Below are 19,639 nucleotides of genomic sequence, written 5' to 3'. Positions count from 1 at the left end.
TGAGCACAGCTGGTCTGGGCAAGGGACTGTGCCACAAATGTCACAGACAGCAGAGATGTTACCAGCTGATAGTTTTAGGCTCTACTGAGAGCAAACCTGCACATGCTGAATCCCTGCTGATAATAAATACACGTGAGGGGGTGGCAACAGCACTATGGCCATGGAAACAGGAGATTGCTGCAGTTTCTGGAACCAAATAGGCAATTTTTCAGTTCAGTTAAAAAGAATTGAAACTGGGTGGCCAAAGAACATTCACAGAGAAACTTTAATGTTAAATATTTCACAGAGTCGGTTAAAAGAGTCATTTACATAGAAGGGGCTTTTCCCATTGTATCTGTGCTGCATTTGCACATAGAAAATATTAAAAAATTAATAGAATACTATAAAATAGCATTTCTCTCATTTTGCAGATATCATGGAAGACTGTACAGGGAGGGCAGGGCCAAGCCTTGAAACCCAGAACATGAACACAACAGGTGAGACCCAGACCCTCCCCTGCCCAGGGGCTGCTCCCACGCGCTGTGTTAAGGCTCAGGAAGTTTTCTCTGTACAAAAGCAAGGTGGGAGGGTGGGCAGTGCCCCAGGGAGCTGCCTCCAGCCCCGTGGGGAACCAGGGCAGTTCTGTGATAGTGGGGTGTGTGTGCAGAGCTCCAGTGACCTGGAGAGATGGAAGAAAGACATCTCTGGTGAATTCAACCAAAAATGCAGCTCCAGCTCCCAGCAATCCATTCCTGTGTTCTCTGATGTATTAAGGATGAACAAGGCCAAGATAGTTACAAATCCCAGTACAAAGTAGGTCTTAATTTTTATTGTTAAAGAATAGTATAGAGAGAAGGTGAAGGCATTTCTCAGCCCCCAGGGTAAGGTGCCCCAGAGGATGTGCCAGCGCCAGGCAGAAGGATTTTCCCCTCCACCTCCCAAGACATGGATTTCCAACCACTGTGCTGCCTTCAGCAAGGAACTTCCAATAAAGCATTTGCAAAGCTGAAAAGCACAGTTAAATAAAAATATTTTTGAACAAAACAAACACAACAGACTCGGCTGTCTCACTGCTCCCTTGCTAAGCGCTCCCCTGCCATGGCTGCTGTTCCTGGCTCACGGATGCCTCCTGCACTTCAGCAACAGAAGTGAAACCATCTGGGACTGCAGCCTCCCCCCAAAAGAACTGTGCATCATATGGACCTTGAAAAAGATTACATCTGTTTATTAATAGTAAAAATGGATACATTTGTCCTACATTTTGTTTTTAGAAATTTGATCATGTCACAAGCAATACCTGCGTGTACGTGGGTGGATTACAGATGTATATAATTTATTTTAACCAGGCTGTGAAATAATATGTAATCACATCTCTTCTTGTGATTGTACATAATACAGTAATTAAATGATGCCAGTCTACGTCATTCTCGTATTTCTAATCAAAGGAACCTGAAGCGTAACAGTCTTCTTTCCAGCTGATATGGCTCTTTATTTCTGTCACAGGGGAGACGTCCCATCATGGACAAGGGATGATCTTCCAGCCGTGAGAGACGGGATGGTTCCGATTCCTCACTGGCCATGGCTGCCCTGGGTGCAGGAGAGCACAGCCCTGGGTGCAGGAGCAGCACAGTCCCGGGTGCAGGAGCAGCACAATCCCAGCAGCAGGAGCAGCACAGTCCCAGCAGCAAGAGCAGCACAGCCCTGGGTGCAGGAGCAGCACAGCCCTGGGTGCAGGAGCAGCACAATCCCAGCAGCAGGAGCAGCACAGCCCTGGGTGCAGGAGAGCACAGCCCTGGGTGCAGGAGCAGCACAGTCCCAGCTGCAGGAGCAGCACAGTCCCAGCAACAGGAGCAGCACAGTCCCAGCTGCAGGAGCAGCACAGCCCTGGGTGCAGGAGCAGCACAGTCCCAGCTGCAGGAGCAGCACAGTCCCAGCAGAAGGAGCAGCACAGTCCCAGCAGCAGGAGCAGCACAGCCCTGGGTGCAGGAGCAGCACAGTCCTGGGTGCAGGAGCAGCACAGCCCTGGGTGCAGGAGCAGCACAGTCCCAGCAGCAGGAGCAGCACAGTCCCAGCTGCAGGAGCAGCACAGCCCTGGGTGCAGGAGCAGCACAGTCCCAGCTGCAGGAGCAGCACAGTCCCAGCAACAGGAGCAGCACAGTCCCAGCTGCAGGAGCAGCACAGCCCTGGGTGCAGGAGCAGCACAGTCCCAGCTGCAGGAGCAGCACAGTCCCAGCAACAGGAGCAGCACAGTCCCAGCAGCAGGAGCAGCACAGTCCCAGCTGCAGGAGCAGCACAGTCCCAGCTGCAGGAGCAGCACAGTCCCAGCTGCAGGAGCAGCACAGCCCTGGGTGCAGGAGCAGCACAGTCCCAGCAGCAGGAGCAGCACAGTCCCAGCAGCAGGAGCAGCACAGCCCTGGGTGCAGGAGCAGCACAGTCCCAGCAGCAGGAGCAGCACAGTCCCAGCTGCAGCGCGGGCGGGGAGCGGCACATGGGCTCTCCTCGAGGCTTGGCCTCACTGCTGGCCCGACTTCTTCTCCTTCTGGAAGCTAAAGCTTGTTCTCCTGCTCAGTTTTCTTTGTTTCTGAGCAAAATAATCTGCTCTGGCTGTGCTTGCTCGTGACTCTAGAATATAGTTAACCTGCAAGACACAAGGGAGTGTTTAATGGCACTGCAGGGTGGGACCCCCACCCCACTCCCTGAGCTGGGCTCTGCTGGAACTGATCCCAGCAACCAGCAGCACGATGGCAGAGAGAGCCCAGAGAGCCAGGAGAGCCCTGGCCTGTCCTCCTGTGTCCCTCATCCCATTTTGGGTCACCCAAAGCTCTGGGGAAGGCAGCGAGCTGTGCAGACCCCCCAGTGCTGGGATAATCCAGTAATGAGCATCAATAAAGGACCGTATCAGCCTCAGTAAAAAGAATTCTTCCATCATGATGTTTGCACACTCAGCTAATCTGAGAGTTTCCCTGTGTTTTGGCACATTTTACTTGATGAAAGCATTTTAAAATGATATTTAACAAGCTTGCTACTCCCTAAATTTATTATCTCCAATGCTTTGTGATAATCTCAGAGATAATTTTAATGGAAGGTTAATGCAAGAATCAAAAAGATAAAAATGCCCTTTGGTCTGTCATTAGCTGGTTAATATGCTGTGGCTTAAAACTTGCACAATTTTATGCACTGTAGAGTGTTTCACTTTCATTGCATATTAAGCTTAAGGCATAAAAATATAGGGAATTTTCATGGTCAATAAAGTCTCAGTCCTTCTCACTTGATCATCTAAAAAGCCTAATTTGAAAAGTCTGATTTTTCTGTGCTCCCTAATGCTGATGGAATTGAAAACAAACCAGTGACTTGTGCATGAAACCAGAGAACGTTCTATATAAACAAACTGCAACCTAGGAAAAAATTACTGCTCAATATTATTTCTCTCTTGAATATTCATGTTATTGACAGTAAACCTTTTTTATAGCCTTTGTTTATGGCCAATCTCAGGTGTGTGGAGACAGTACTCCTGGAAGGGCTCAAACCCCAAAGAGAAGATGGAGGCACATGGGCAAAGGTTGGACTTGATGATCTTGGAGGTCTTTTCCAACCTTAATGATTCTATGATTCCATAATTCTTAGTGTTTGGGATTGCAATAGCTAATCTAAGATAAAGTGAGAAGAATAGGCCCAAAGCTTACAAAACAGAAACCCCTCAAACACGCTGACCTTCTGTGTAATGAATAAAAGTTATTTTATCGCACGTCAGTTGTTTAACAATCCTCTAAACTCCACACAGCCAATAAAAGCAAACATAACAGATGGTTTGCCAAAATTACTGCTTTTGAATTTTGACTTGCTACAAAAGATAAACTTGTGGAAAATTCCATTCAATCTTTCAAGAGTGTAACAAAAATTTGGTTCTCAAAGCAAGGGAGTTTGTGTCTGTACAGAGCCCCAAGGAAAGCAAAGAGTCCTGAGAGGATCAGGGTGGAAAAGCCCCTGTATGCTGTGTAGGGACACCTGAGTGTAGGGCAGAGGTGTGAGGGGCAGGAGCACCCAACCCCTGTATGGCACAGGGCTGCTGACCATATGTCCAGAGCTGGAAACTACCTGGGCACAATAAAATGTGGTAGTTTCCTATCAAATTCCACAGAAAATGGTGTCTCTATTAACTAGAAATAAGCACAAAAGGAAATGCTACACACAGACAGGCAGTGGCTGCATGGCTGTTTGAAGGATGAATAGAACAACAGGCATGGAGCAGCCATCCTGGCAGGTTAAACACACTCCAGTGGTCCTCAGGCACTGCACCCTCGTGTTTCCAGAGCCTTCTGAATACTCACATGACTAACAAGTGGTAAAACACCAGGATTTTGGGTCACATTAAAATTTAATACTCACCTTCAGTACAATTTCATTGACAGTAGCAGCATCTGATTCAAAGTAAAGGTGTTTGTAGTCATGATTGCTTAGATATGTAAGTTTAAATATTGCATGACCTGCAAAGATAAGAAAAAAACTGCTTAGAATATTCCTGTAAAGTTTGAGCAGAGCTCGTGCGCCTGACAGAAGAAAACCACAGATGGTGATCTCAGCGTACCATCAGCACGACAGAAGGAAGCAATGAAATGCTGACAGGCTTCTCATGTCATTTCAATTTAAGGCAAGTGGTGGCTTACAGGAGCAGCTGAACTCCAGTCAATAAAGTTCCTTTTCCCATCACATCCCCACTGCAGGAAACGCAAAAATCCATCAAATGGCTGGTTAGCTCTGCTCAGCACAGGGGCTGCGCCTGCGGCCGCTCACAGAGCACAGGAGAAGGGTTGGAATGGACACAGAACACAATGAACCCCAAATCACCTCTCCAGACCTCCCACAGAACACAATGAACCCCAAATCCCCTCTCCAGACTCCTACAGAACACAATGAACCCCAAATCACCTCTCCAGACTCCTACAGAACACAATGAACCCCAAATCACCTCTCCAGACCTCCCACAGAACACAATGAACCCCAAATCACCTCTCCAGACCTCCCACAGAACACAATGAACCCCAAATCACCTCTCCAGACCTCCCACAGAACACAATGAACCCCAAATCACCTCTCCAGACCTCCCACAGAACACAATGAACCCCAAATCACCTCTCCAGACCTCCCACAGAACACAATGAACCCCAAATCACCTCTCCAGACCTCCTCCCAAAACACCATGTGAGCCCAGCCGGCCACGGGTGGTAATGATGGTGGCACCGAGGGATGAACCTCAGGGATCACCCTTCCCACACCAAGGAAAATCAAATTAAACCCTAACTGTGACCTGCTGGCACATTCCTGGTGCTCGGGGCTCTGTCCCAAGGGAGGCTCCACATGCTGGTCCTGGGACAGCCCTGGGACAGCCCTGGGACAGCCCTGGGACAGCCCTGGGCTCCGGCACGCCGCGCCACAAGGAGCAACTGAGACACAAAGGTCCAGCGTGGAACACGAGGGAATGCAAAACATCCTTCACTTGTGTGGATGCTGATGGCTTCAAAATTAAAATTAAATGCATTCTATGCATGATACTTTTCCAACCGTTTTCTAATTTATTCAGTTCAACAGTCAAAGTTAGCAATCCATAAAGTAACAGCCACATTACTGTAAATCCAGGTCTTTCCTGCAGGAAAGCTAATTGGAAATCTTATTTACATTATCTAATTCTCCAGATTTCCAAAAAGTGACTGATATATGCTCAGATTGGTGGCCAGGAAATTTGAGATGCAAGTATTTTATTGTGGCATGTTAATTAAACACCATTATGATGCACTAATCTGGAATATAAATTCTGTATTGAAAAATTGGCTAATAATAATAATAAAAACCCAACCCTTTAAATCATTTGACAAATGATGCCTCAGTGGTACTAAAAATGCGGAATTCCAAGCTGGGAGCTCATCAGCATGTTAATGCATGCAGCTCTGCCTGGAACACAGCATCTTAATGATTCCAAAAGTGTCAGTGCACCACTCCTGGGGATGGGACACAGCACCGTGCTCACCAGCTCCCACCACCTTCCTTGGACACTGAACATTCCAACCCGTTAGCAGCAATGAAACTGGCACTAAACAGGGTCAGAGGATCCCAATGAGCTGCTGTATTTCAGGTTTTGGAAAGTCACTGGGTAATTCTTGCTGTGGATCAAGACAAAATCTCCTCAGGTGTTCCCTGCTCCCCAGGAGCCCAGCCCAGCCTGGTGTCCCTCGGGCACTGCCCTGCCAGGCAGCAGTGCCAAGGGAGCATTCCTGCTCCCAGGGGCACAGAGGCTGCTCTGGCTGCCTCCCTGGCAGGGCACTGGCCAAGGGTGGCTCCTGCAGGGGCTCCCAGGGGCCACCAAACCCATGTTCTGCTGTGCAGAACGTGCAGCCCCATCCTGCTGGGACTGGTAAACCAGTGGAAAGAAGCCAAAAAGACTTTTCCTTAGAAAGCCCCATTACAGCATCATGTTTATGGGCTCCAAGTCCACAACACTCTACTTACAGCATGAAATATGAGTGCACTGAAATCCTAACTGGCACTTTGCTCTGCTACTCTTCTAGCCAGATGGAATTTATGAATTGTGAGATTGATTTCCATTTCCAAGAGTGCTTAAATATGTGATGTACCTCTTTCCAATAGAGCACCACCCCTGACAATTCTGAGATCAATAGGAGCTTCCATGGTTTGATGTTTCTGTGTGAGAGGATCTGGTAACAAACAGCAGCAGCTCGAGTGGCTCCTGCTGCACGTGATGGGGGATTTAAACCAAAAGCAGAGCTGCACAAGCAGCTGTTCCCATCCCTGCACAGCAGCAGTGCCTGGGTGTTTGCAGGGAGCCTCAGTGCCCTGCAATCAGGATTAATCAGCTGCACCACAACAGAAACCCCACGTTATTCCCAGCTACGTTTGTCTGTTAAAACAGTTACAGAGAGCAAACAGAACGACAAAACTCAGCTGCTGCCAACAGCTTCTGTCACAGGGTGGGCACAGCCCAGGGCAGGCTCAGCACAGCCAAGGGGACCCGTGCCAATGGCCCTGGTGTCCCCCAGCCTGTGCCACAGCCCCAGAGCAGAGCAGCATCTCCCCTGTGCCCTCTGACCTGGCTGGGAACGCTGAGCAATCTCCCCAAGCCCAGCACTAATGGGTTCTGTGCAGATACTGCTGCAGAGGAAGGGCAGGATGCTAATTCACTGGGAATTCACCAAGGAGAGCTCATTTACTCCTCCAGCACCACATCTCACGTTCAGCTGCTCACCCATCTCCTGATTTTTAGCACCACTGCACTGCCAACGAGGCGAGGGAAGAGGCCCTGCAGGGCTGCAGCTCCCAGCTCTCCTCACCCTTCTGAGGGCTGCAGCTCCTCCTGCACCCTCCAGCCCCCACTGCATCCTCCAGGAAATCTTGTGCTAATTCCTGCAATCTTAGGAAAACATCCAAACACTTGGTGGGCCCCACACAGCACCTGACACAGGTTAAAAAAAAAAAAATCACTCTAATCTAAGTAATAAATTCTTTTTGTCAAAGCCCAAAAAATACACTTTTTTGCCTGGAAAACAAGGATATGAATTTGCACAAGAAAAGATAATTTTTTTACTGAATCTGCCAAGACCAGAAAGATTTTCTTATTTCCCTTCCACCCCACAATTCAGCCTTTACCCAAACCCTCTCTTTGCCAAGCCACTCTTTAAAAAGTATATATGGAATTAAATCACTAATTAGATGGAGGATGAAGAGAATATTCATGAATTGGACAAAGCAGAAAACAAACAAACACTGCAAATGCAAATTTATGTTAATTTTTCAATATACCTTGATGATTGCTTTGTCATTACAGGGCCATAAGGCAGAAGTCAACAATTAAGAGTTATTAGTGGAATAAATAGCTGGAGAAGGACTCTCTAAAGAACAAAGCACTTATGGACATGTTTGACAGTCACTAATTCTCACTGCTTCAGAAACTGTGACCTCAACAGGCTCAGACCCTGAAATCTCTTCTCATGGGCCCAGAAAGGATGCAAAAAGATTAGAAATAAATAAAGTAAAAGGCAAGGAAAGAGGACAATAAAACACACATCAGCAATACTTTTGTACAAGGACACATTTCCTTCAAACCCTGCATGAGATGGGGCAGCCTCTGCTCTGCTCCCACTGCTGAATTTCACCCACAGCACTGGGGGGGCTCAGCTGCCTGAAATCCATGTGGGATACCCCAGGAATGGATGGTGCCATGACCCTGAAGGGCCTACAGAGCTGCAAGAGTTGTGTTACCACCAAAAACACCCAACACCTTTCCTGACACCCTCTGATAACAAATAAAACATCACAGGGGATGTCACAAATTGCAGCATGGCTGCAGCTGGATTATCCAGATGTGGCACTGACAGAATGGGGATGAGGAACCTGCATGTACAGGTGGGGTCAATCCCATTTTATGCCAGGGATATTTATCCCAAAGGTGTGTCATTTAGAGGCACTGAGGGCAGCCAGTCCTGGATGAAATCCTCACCCCACTGACACCAGTGATGGTTTTGGGCTGCCCACCACGAACAGTGGTGGATCTCCTCAAACCAGGGCAGTACTAAAGTGGGAACAAATAAAAAGACTGTTAAGGATAAAAATAACAGCTGTGGTCCAGCTGGCTTGACCCATTCACCCAGGCAGCAGAATATTCCATGATCTCTTTTCCTCCAACCCTTTATGTTCCACTGTAGGCTTGTTACTCAGCATTGCTATTAGAGAGTGCCATGTATCCAAATGTCCTGAAAACAGAGCTGCAATTAAAGTGCAACACACACCCACTTTTGTGTCAAATTGTGGTAACTATTCACACATCTGGATTCTTTTCTCCCAAAGCCTTTTTTTTTCTTCTTTAAATTATTATCAGAGGTAGAATACTAATGAAGATTTTTGCAAAAATGCTGAAAATTGAGGTGCAACTTGAGGTTGCCCAAAACCTCTTTACCAGCAACCTTGTTTGGGGGGAAAAAGATAAATAAATCCAAATGCAGTGTTTCCACACAGCAATGGGCTCCTCCAGTGGGTCTGCAGCTCATCAATCAGGCATTGTCTGCGAGAGGCGAGCCCTGTAAATGTCACATCCACTCAGGCCCAGCACAGGCAATCCAAACGCGCCCAGGAGTTTTAATTGGATAGTGTAATTAAACTAAAAAACCCCAGCAGAATAGCTTGACAGGATAGATGAAGACCCCTTTTAATAGGGCTACAGCACAGATCTGTTAAAAGGATGAGGCGAGCGCGCTCCTGATTGCGCTCAGGAGAACTTTTATGGGGAGGCTGCTGGAGGGGCTGCAGCTCATCAGAGCAGCAGGAGCTCCCTGGCTGCTCCACCCCTGCCAGGGACCCTGGTGCCAGCCCCTTCTCTGCTGGGACACTCCTGCTGAGTGCTGCCCTGGCCCCAGCCTGGCACGGGGAGCTGCTGGCACAGCCGTGGCCATCTGTGCACCCCTGCCACGGGTGGGCTCCTCCCTTCTGTCCACACTTGGATGTTCCTTCCACTCCTGAAGGAGTGAAGTTTGGGAACATTTTCTCTGCTGAACCTGTTTTTTACCTTTTTGTGATTAGTCTCCTACTGAATAGGGATTTTGCCATGTCACTTCTTGCTCTGCTGTGGGATATTTTGGGCACCATTTGCAGAGCACACACTGCCTCTGCTCTGGCCCCACTGCAGGCTCTGAGCAAAAGTGCAACAGCTCTGTCTGAGATCCCAGAGCAGCAGGAACCCAACGCCTTCCCAACACTTCCTGGGTGTTTTCAGCCCTTCCACAACCCAACAACAAATTCATTAAACTAGTGTTACCCAATGTGCATAACCGGGGGGAACTGGACACTGAATTAAAACATCAAACACCTTTAGCTTTAAATGAAAACTACACAGAGGGGGTTCAGGCATTGCTCTGGCTATCACTTGCAGCCAGGGTGAATACTGCTGGAAAAGCTATTTTCGTGCAGATGTGGAATTCAATGGGAAAGACTGACTCGTGTAGCAACATCAATCAAAACGTCGGCTCGGCTGGCAGCTCCCGACAGTAAGGCAGGTTCAAAGGTCATGGGATAAAGAAAAAGCCAAGCTCTGGTTCAGCTCTAATATCTCCTCTCTGGAAGTCTCACCGAGGTACCTGCCCCCCTTCTGCACTCGCAGCTTTCATTAATCTTCTTGCCATCTTTTTTAACTAGTCATGCAGAACCGCTCGATAGCGAGACATATAATGGGGAGGCCCTGTGCCTATTACCAGGTTAACACTCTGTTAAGCCCCAGTGCAACAATGGAATCAGAATTTAAAGGAAATCTTCAGCTGCAGGGTGCAAAGCGGGCAATTAAATTAGAAACTGAAGTTACCCATGTACTCCATGACCTACGGAACACCTTTGTTTAGACTTACCTTCACACCAAGGGTATTTTGACAAAGCAACTGAGATGTCTCTGCTTTATGAAAACAAAAAAAAAAAAGGCAGATGGAGGATCACAGAGCATGTTGCTTCAGTGTTTCAAGTAAATGATCACATAAATCCAATTTCTGCAGCTCATGTAAAGCACAGATGCCTGGGAGAGCCCTGGGCAGGTGCCTGGCCCCTCAGGTGTGGTGGCACAGCAGGGCTGTCCCAGGCTCTGCACCCCCTCCCCAGCTCAGTGCCCTGCAGCCCTGAGCATCCACCATGGCCACTTTGGGCCACAGAGCCCTGTACATGGGCAGTGGGCAGTGACACTGAAGTTTCTTCCCTGTCCAAGTAATGTAAGAGACATTACCAGAATCAGATTTCCTTTAAATTACACTATTGCAAAGGGATATAATTGTATTAAATGTATTATGTTGCTTCCTTAGGACTTTATATTATGTACACTTAATTGAGATACAAAGCTCTTTTCAGCTATAAAAATGACAACTACTTTATTAAGGCTTAAATCTTATTTCTCCATGATAGGATGCTTCCTTTCAAGACTCAAAACATTCAGAATCTCTCGTGATAATCAGGCTGAACCTGATTTAAAGAAGATGTTCGTGCCCAGTGTTGTCAGGTTCTAATGGCATTGGAGCAAGCCAGCAGGGCCATTAACTCCCCCTCTCAGTCTAAATCCAGGGAGTCTGATTTAATTTACAAATAAAACTTCAAATTCTGACCCAGGACTGCTACAAGGGCAAACAAAAATCATCAGCCATTCCTGCCTACAATCCCCCCACTAGCAGCAAATGAGATGCCAGAGCTTTCTGTTCTTATTTTCTGTCCTCACTGAAGGCAGCTCTGAGATCTGTGAGCTCAGCCTGTCCAGAACAGCTCTGAGCTGTCTGTCAATTCTCCCACCACGTCAGCTCTGAAGCTGCTGAGTCCCTTCACACATGCACAGGTGCCACTAAAGCTCCTCTGCACCAGCTCAGAGGGAAGAACACGAGCACGAGACTCTCCACTGCACCCCTATGCTGGTCCCAGCACCCACCTCCATTCCCAATGTCCCTTGCCCTTACTGAAAAGTAGGGTCACATTTGGAGGCTGGTCCAAACCCTTCACCTCTCCAGAGTCCCCAGAGCCCAGCCCAGCAGAGCAGAGCTCAGCAGAGCAGAGCTCAGCTGGTTCCAACCCCACCGAGGTGCCTGGGAAGGGAAGGCAGCCCCAAAGCCAGAGCCTGGCACAAGCACGAGCACATCTGAAGGAGGAGATGGAGCATGTTTGTGTTACAAGAGATAAAAACATGAAAACAAAATATATTGCAGAACTCAAAGACCTTATCTGTACTCAGCCTCTCTTTGCAATAATTCATTCAAGAAAGATCCGGGAATAATTTTTGATGTAAACTCTGCTACAAACATACATCACCGTGCTGATAAAAATCACAGACAAAACTTGTGAAATACAGTGAGTTTCATTCCTTTATGCTACTAAAATAACTTTTTTCCATTTAAAATTCAAGAGATACTGATCTGCTGTTCAGTTCCCCAAAATGCATCATTCTGAGATGTCACACTAAAAGTCTTTTCTGCTGGCCTAAAATAATGACTTTTGGAACATCTTTAGTGAGTTGGGAAAAGGTCAGCAGTTTCAGGAGGAAGTATTTTCTCCTTTTGGAACTGTGCTGAACCATTATTTAGTAGGAGAAGTTTAAGATGTTCACACAAAAATGAGCAGATAAGTCCCTCAGTACTGTAATGGTTGCCTTGGTTGCAACCTGTCAGTGTCCTCTCCAAAGCCACCATGATTCTTCACTCAGGTATTGCCCTCCTGCATCTGGGCTCCATTTGGGGCTTGAAATTCCTGGGCTGGCAGCATTTGGGTACAAACAATTCCCCAGGGCAGCAGGTCCTGTCCCTGGGGCTGGAGAGCCCCATCCTGCAGGACGGGGTCTGAGGTGTCCTGGGGCTGTGCCCTGCCTCCTCACATACAGCCTTGCTTTGTGGACACCATTTTATCCCCTCAGATGTTTGCATTTGCAGTGAAATGTGGGTACAAAGCAGAGGTGTGACAGGATTTACCAGCACAAACTGCCCCTTGTATTGTACACAAAATCCTCACGTGTTTCAGACTACCAGTTTATTGAGGAAGCTTCTCCTTGGGCTTATGCCTACCCAAGGACCATGAAATCTTGATGGAGAGACAGAAGACAATGACTAAACCAAGAACATGGAGTAGGAAGGGGTAATGAAGGGGAGAAGGATATAGTTCAATAATTGCTGATAAAATCTGTGGCAGCCATAAATTTACTCTTCCAAGAGAATTCAACAGATCATTACCTCTGTAAATATGTATCACATAATTCTCCCTCTCTGTCACCTTGCAGATAAGTACTTAATACCAGCATCTCACTACCCTGCAGAGGCACAAGTGCAATAAAATCCATCTGAGCTTTTGAACTGCAGTCACTTTTTGATAGTAGACAGTTCCATTTTGGCCCCACTGGGAGCCATTGCCCAATTCTCCCAGGGCCCATCCTGAGCTTTTTAAAACAAATTTTCCAGATAGAGACTCTCATTACTCTACTGAGTACAACAAGCAGAAGCCCTTGCTTTCAAAGTTTTACTCTACAACTGACCAGAGGCAGCTGACCTCTGGGTGATGACTGAGCTGGGACATCCAGCCTGTCCCCAGACCTGGCTGCCCCCACTGTCCTGGCCTGGTCACCATCACAGAACAGAATGTACAGAGTGGCACCTTCAATCCCAGTGACCCTGCAGCCATGGCTGGGGCAAATTCAGACTGAGCACCAAAGACATTTAAAACCAGTCTGGAAGTTAAAAAGTGCCAAAAAATTGCAATTCTGTTGAAACATGGATTTGCTGGCTGTGCTGCAGGGCTGGAGGCAGCTGGGCAGAGCCAGTGTTCCCTTGGTGTGACAGTGGGCAAGAAACACTGAGTGATGCCATTAGCTGAGAGCAGCATCAAAGGACACTCGTAAAATGAGTGCCTGTTTATGCTGTGTTCTCTATAACAGAATTGAGTCAGATTAAAAACATCCTGTAATGAATAAAATACACCTATAGAAAGAAAAGGACATGGTAGCAATAATTCTTTGGACATCCAGCACATCCAGGGAGGCAGAGAAGAGAGAACATAAATAAAAAGGACTACTCACTTGGGCTTTTTTCTTCCGCAAGGTCACAGGCACAGAGGAGTTCAGAATCGATTGAAATGGGTTTCTGCTTAATCCAAAACTTAGTGCTGGCCTTCTGATTAGTAACAGGGTCTATCTCTACCTTGTCTCCAGAAATACCTGAGATGAGAAAGAATAGAGAGCCACAAGAGTGATCTGTTTAACCGATTTCATATCAGCCGTTTGACACACTTTATAAATCTTAAATGGGCTGAAGGTATATTGCCCTTCTGGGCTTTCTGAAAGCACGGGAGCTTTTGAAACCAGAAGCAAATGGTTATCAAACTGCATTGATAATCTGCATTTTATTCTCCTGCATAAGCACACCAAAAGGAAGAAATATCCCAGAAAAAATTCTTCTAAACGTATACAGAGCTCTTCTGGAAGCAGCAGCTACACGGGCTGTGAGATTTATAGGAGATGGTGCTGGTTTTGCAGTCACCAGTGCTCTGTGTAACAGACACTATCACCCCTGCCCCACTCCATCTGCTGTACAGCAGAACATGGAACCCCAGAGGGTCAGAACGTGCTGAGCTGGAAGGACCCACCAGGATCCCTGAGTCCAACCCCAGCCCTGCACAGGACACCCCAACAATCCCCCCTGTGCCTGACAGCACTGTCCAAACACCTCTGGAACTCAGGCAGGGCTGATGCTGTGATCACCTTCCAGGGAAGCCTGTCCCAGAGCCCAGCCCTGCTCTGATTTCTAATCCTTCTCCTGATATCTAACCTCAGTGTGCCCTGACTCAGCTGCAGGTGCTTCCTCCAGTCCTTGGCCACGAGAGCAGAGATTGGCACCTGCCCCTCTGCCTCCCCTGTGAGGATGCTAAAGCCCACTGTGACCTCTGACCTCAGTCTCCTCTTGTCCAAACCAAGTGCCCTGCTCTGTTCCTCAGGAGCCTTCCCCCCTAAACCCCTCCCCACCCTCATGGCCCACTTTGGATGCTCTCTAATGCCTTAATGTAATTTTTACATTGTGCTGCCCCAAACTGCACACAGTAGTCAAGGTGAGACCACACCAGTGCAGAGGGCAAGGAGGATCCTGCTGGAAGCATTTCAGGAACTGAACACAGCTGAACAAACTTCCCAGGCAGCTTTTTACACCTGGGTGTGCAGAGCCTTAAAAACAAAGATGTGTCTCCAGTCATGAGTTACAGGGTGAAGCTCATGAGACATTAACAAAAGGAAGCAATAGAGGAAAAAAGTATTTAAATATCATTTAACTCTAGCACCTCTGGCAAAAAAGCAGAAACCTCTCCTTCCTGAGAGTTCAGGCAAGGCAGGAACCTGGGGGGGTCTGGCTGCAGCCCCTGCCCCGAGACCAGGTCAGCCTTGCCCACCCTGTGGGTTATGGGAACACCCCACAAACCCAACAGTGTGCCCTGGCATTAAACACACCTCACATCAGAGAGATCACATTGCAATTAAGCATTGTATCAAGAGTCCAATTAATACTCAGGCTTCTGGAACTCACTAATTTGAGTAGGCTGGGGCTGTATCTGGAGCCCATTTTGGTTTGTGATTTAATTTTGGACAGATTATGTAAAATCAGTGTTGGTATTTCAGTGTAATGCTTCATTATTCCAAATGGTATTTGCTGTAGTTTAAGGAAAATATGGAAGTTGATGATACAAAGTCCCATTTTCTCACTAGAAAAAAGTCAGGGGAAGTTCTAAAAATAAAGGTGCAAATTCTTCGTGTTCCCCATCTCTTCCTCTAAGAGAATCACCCCTATAAATATCCTCAAAAAAATTTCACTGTTTGGTCCTGCAACTTCAGAATTCACATCAGTCAATACTGTTAATGCACCTTGTTAATTTGATAGGATTTGTCAGGTAACTCCACTGGAAAATTATATAAAACTGTTCCAGATGAACAGATGATAGTGACATGAATTAAAGTGATAGAACAATAGTGGAATATAAACCAGAAATGACACCCAAAGTGGCTGTTGATTTATTGCCATCCTGAGTTTGGTTCTGGGCTTCCATGTATATTAGTGCTACAAATCTGGGTCCATTTAGCAGCGAGATGCTCATACATACATCACCAGCTCCTGCTCCAAGCCAAGGTCACTCCCCATTGCATCAATCTTCTCAGCAGAGGCTACTTCACCATTTTGTAACCATCTCAGATGGAACAGACTTCCTCCTCTTTCATCTTTTTTTTATCATGTAAAATACACTATAACTTCTATTATTTTTATCTGCAAATTGTTGCTGTATACTTCATCCATTATTTCTGTATCTCGACATCGCTGGCTCAAGCTCACCCACATCCAGAGAGCACATTGACAAAGAATGTTGTCTTTACTGTGTTATTGTTCTCACAATCTGGATGTGTTGAAACCTAAAATCAAAACACTATTCTGTCTGTGGCTTCTGCAGTCTCTGTCTCACAGCACAAATCACTCTCACTCAAAGCCCAACTAAAAATGCTCCTTCTATTATTTTTTTAATTCATTCCTTTTGTCAAAAGGAATGTTACCAATGTATGGGTCCAGTAACAGTGTTCTGTTCTTGCTCCCTTTGCTGGGGTCTGCAATTGCCCCCTCCCCTTTCTGAAATACCTGCCAGCAGCCATTTTCCCTGACAATATGCTCCTGTTAGCTCTGCTAATGTAATACACAAGTAAATGTGTCTTATTCCTCCATGACATGATAGAGCCTTTGTAAAACTGCTGAGAGTGCTGCTGTGTGTGCATTACCCTGTGATATGGGCTGAAACACAAACCCCAGACCTTAAACTGCCACCTTAAATGCAACAACCCCATCACTCAGATCGCTGGGCACTCCTCCCATGGCCATCCACACATCACCTTTTACTACAGAGCTATACACAATGTACAGAAAATCAAATTTACTCCCATGTTTTTCATAAACCTTGTCTCAAATTCAATGATCAGGCCTCAAAACAGCTAAAACATTTCAAGAAGTGCAGCCCACTCCTGCACAGCCACTGATCTGCCAACAAGGAGCAAAGGAATGACAGAGGATTCTTGGGGTCCTTGCTCTGCTACAGCTGCTACACAGAACTGATGGCACAAAAAGGCTGCAAAGAAAATTCTTTGCAAGTGGCCATCATCAAACTGCTGGAAAACAGCTCCCAGACCAGTCACTCTCAAGACAAAAATCAGTCCCTGTTTTTTCCATTTCAGGGGGTAGGAAGCAGTCTGTGACTCACAGGTAACACGCAACACTCAAACCTCAAGCCCAAACCCAAACAGCCCCTCAGTCCTTGTTTTACCAATCCTGCTCTTTTGAAATCTTTTAAAAATTCAGGAGAAACCCCATCAACTTACTCAGACTTTGTCGAGAGATTTTGTTTTTTTTACATTTGCCCAAGGTTTGAACACTCTGCTGGGGTTTTTTTAAATTAAAAAAAAAAAAAAAATTATAAAACCCCATTGTCAGTGCACTGCCATCAAAATCACACAAGTTCACAGATTGTTATAAAAGGGAAATTTTATGGTCCTTACAGCACTGGGCAGGGTCAGCTTCTCCACTGCTGCACAAGTTAAGCCATTTGTTTCATTTAACAGCTCTTCTCCCTTAACCATTTATCTTTAGTGATCTGTCATGACCTTTTCAAGCTCTCATTTCTGACACTTCCCAGATACAGTGAGTCAAACTTCACTGGAAGCAAACTATCACACCAGAGAGTTTGCTCAAATGCAGCAAACATGCCCAGCACTGCCCTGCTCCAGCACAGCAGATAAATCCTGCCTTAACTAGACAGCTCCAAATAAACCAAAAAAGCCTCTTCTGTGAGAATTTTACTGACTTTTACACTACTCTTACATGTGCTTCAGGATGGAAGAATGAAGAGACTGGAGTGACAATAATACAGGAGTTGGTATAGTTTAACAATTCTGAATTCTACAGAATAAATGTATTTTGTAAACATTATGGCACTTAATATCTTACTGCTGAATCATTTCTTTATGGAAGTATTTTCAGGAATGTCACAGGTCACCTACCAATGCATCATTAATCAAATTTTCACAATTTAAACACAAAGATAAAAAGCCATTCAATCATTTCAAAACAGTAATGGGGCTTTTATAATTCAGGATTCTGTCAGCCTTTGGCCTTCAGGTTTTCAAAAGCATTCTGTGAGCCAATAAGGACAATATAAAACCTTTAGAGAATGCTCGTTTATTTTGTTCCACCTCAAATTTCCACTAGGTCGTTAAAAATCTTTCAGTCTCAGAAAAGGAAAAACCCAATAACTCCCAATTCTGCAAAGCCTCATTTAAAAATAACAAAACAGTTGGCAAGAAGCTTTCCATTAGGAAGCCTAGACTGAAAAAAAGAGACGAGGTCATTAAATAATGGCCTTCGTTCAGAGGCAACATGTGCAACTGATTGGGGATAATAAAAATACTGAAGCATTTTCAACTGAAAGCAATATTTTTAACTGCTGAAATGCCAGCAGCACTTTCAAATGCTCCATGAGAACATGGCCCAGGGTGCTCATGGCTGTTTCAGAGTGGGCTGGAGGCAGCACAGATTTACCTAACTGCACGTCCGTGGTGAAGCGCAGCCGGTGGATCATGCTGACTTTGAAGGACTTGTAGTGGTGGCTGCTGAGCATGTCCTGCACCGTGGCAATATCGATCTGGGGATCCTCCTCTGACACCTCTTCTCCTCTGGAACCTGCAAGACAAGGCCAGGCTGCTGAAGGGGAGGTTTAGCACAGGGTGTTACATGGGGAGCTGCCTGGGGGACACTGAGTGCTCAGCTCTGGCTCTCTGCAGGAGGAAATGCTCCCTCCACCACCCCAGGCAGTCACCAAGGCACTGAGGTCACAGTGACAGATGTTTGTGGCTGCATGAAGAGCAGCACACCATGCCAGGGGCCAGCTCCACATGGCACAGGCAGCCCTGGACCACAGGTAGCCCAGGGGATGGGCAGGGGGACCCTGCTGGCCACCCACTGCCTGTCACCCAGCCAGAGCTGCCCACAAGTCCACCCAGGGTGGCCAGAGGTGTGTCTGTCCCCAGAGGTGCCACCCTTGATGGCAGCACTAGTACAGATCTCCCCAGTGCCAGCAGCACCTCGGGCACGCTGACGTGGAGCTGCACTTTATTTACTGATTAGTATTCCCATTACCACTGCAGGTACTGCCTTTATAAAAGGCAACAACTCATTAAGCCAAAATGCCAATTACTGAAAAAATAGAACACACTTTAAAGATTTTTTACATTTTATGACGTTGGATTAACACCAATTTCAACATTACTATAATGCGATATATAATTGCACAGAGTAATTTCCATGCCAGCTGCTAATAAAGCACCTCAGCTCCAAATGATCATTCAGATGCTGGTAGATAAAGTGGCATAAATATGTTTGAAAACTGATTTAGCTTCTTACAGGAGATCCTGAGGAGTGACACGTTTTGTTAAATATCCTGGCTAATGTAGTCCTAAAAGCTGAACCAACTGCCAGTTCAGAGAACTAAATTTGCTGCAGGAGATTAATGAAAGCTGTATTTTGCTGAAATTTTAATAATGGGAAGATGAGATGATGGAGTTTTAGTACAGATCTTAAAGCTCCAGCAAAGCAGGTACCAACTTGTCAGATTTTTCAGTATTAATTTTGCTTGAGACTTGTACTGTTGGAGTGGCCTCAACACAGCAGCACTGTGAGCATCTGCTGTTAAATGAGTCCAAAACCACATGGAGAGCAAAAAGCAGGAGATTCCAGGTCCCAGACTTTCACCACAGCTTTCCCAGTGCTGCCCTTCTCACACACCACGGGCCCTCCTTTGGGGAAGGGGGACACCAAAGGGTTAAGCTACAAATTGGGCTGTGCCATTGGACTTGAAAGGATTCCAAAAATCAAATTAAACAGTCTCCATGTGAATTTATGCAGAGCCATCTTAACACTGCAAGCACTCCATGCTCCAGAATGACAAGATAAATTGTAATGGCTCCTTCCGAGACATTACAATGCATTTTGTCACAGACCCCTGTGTTAATGTCTCTATACTATGGATTATCATAATGTATCATGTCAAACCCTCATGCTGCACTACTCCAAAGATACACTGAGATATG

General features: G+C 46.3%; 1 protein-coding gene across 3 annotated transcripts in view; it reads right to left on the bottom strand.

The window, feature by feature from the left end:
• Positions 1-1,179: 1,179 nt before the first annotated feature.
• MAPKAP1 (MAPK associated protein 1) overlaps positions 1,180-19,639 on the bottom strand; it is an 82,135-nt gene continuing 63,675 nt past the window's right edge. For all 3 annotated transcript variants that reach the window (XM_056505237.1, XM_056505238.1, XM_056505239.1), the window contains 4 exons: positions 18,093-18,233; positions 13,559-13,696; positions 4,366-4,463; positions 1,180-2,617 (listed from right to left, as the gene is read on the bottom strand). In XM_056505237.1, coding sequence (XP_056361212.1) covers positions 2,492-2,617; positions 4,366-4,463; positions 13,559-13,696; positions 18,093-18,233 — 503 coding nt within the window. In that variant the 3' untranslated portion in view covers positions 1,180-2,491. The remainder of the gene's footprint in view (positions 2,618-4,365; positions 4,464-13,558; positions 13,697-18,092; positions 18,234-19,639) is intronic.

Source organism: Oenanthe melanoleuca, chromosome 17 (genome assembly GCF_029582105.1).
Source record: "Oenanthe melanoleuca isolate GR-GAL-2019-014 chromosome 17, OMel1.0, whole genome shotgun sequence".
Lineage (NCBI taxonomy): Eukaryota > Metazoa > Chordata > Aves > Passeriformes > Muscicapidae > Oenanthe > Oenanthe melanoleuca.
Note: the sequence above shows the minus strand (reverse complement) of the source record. Positions and strands in the feature narration are given on the sequence as shown.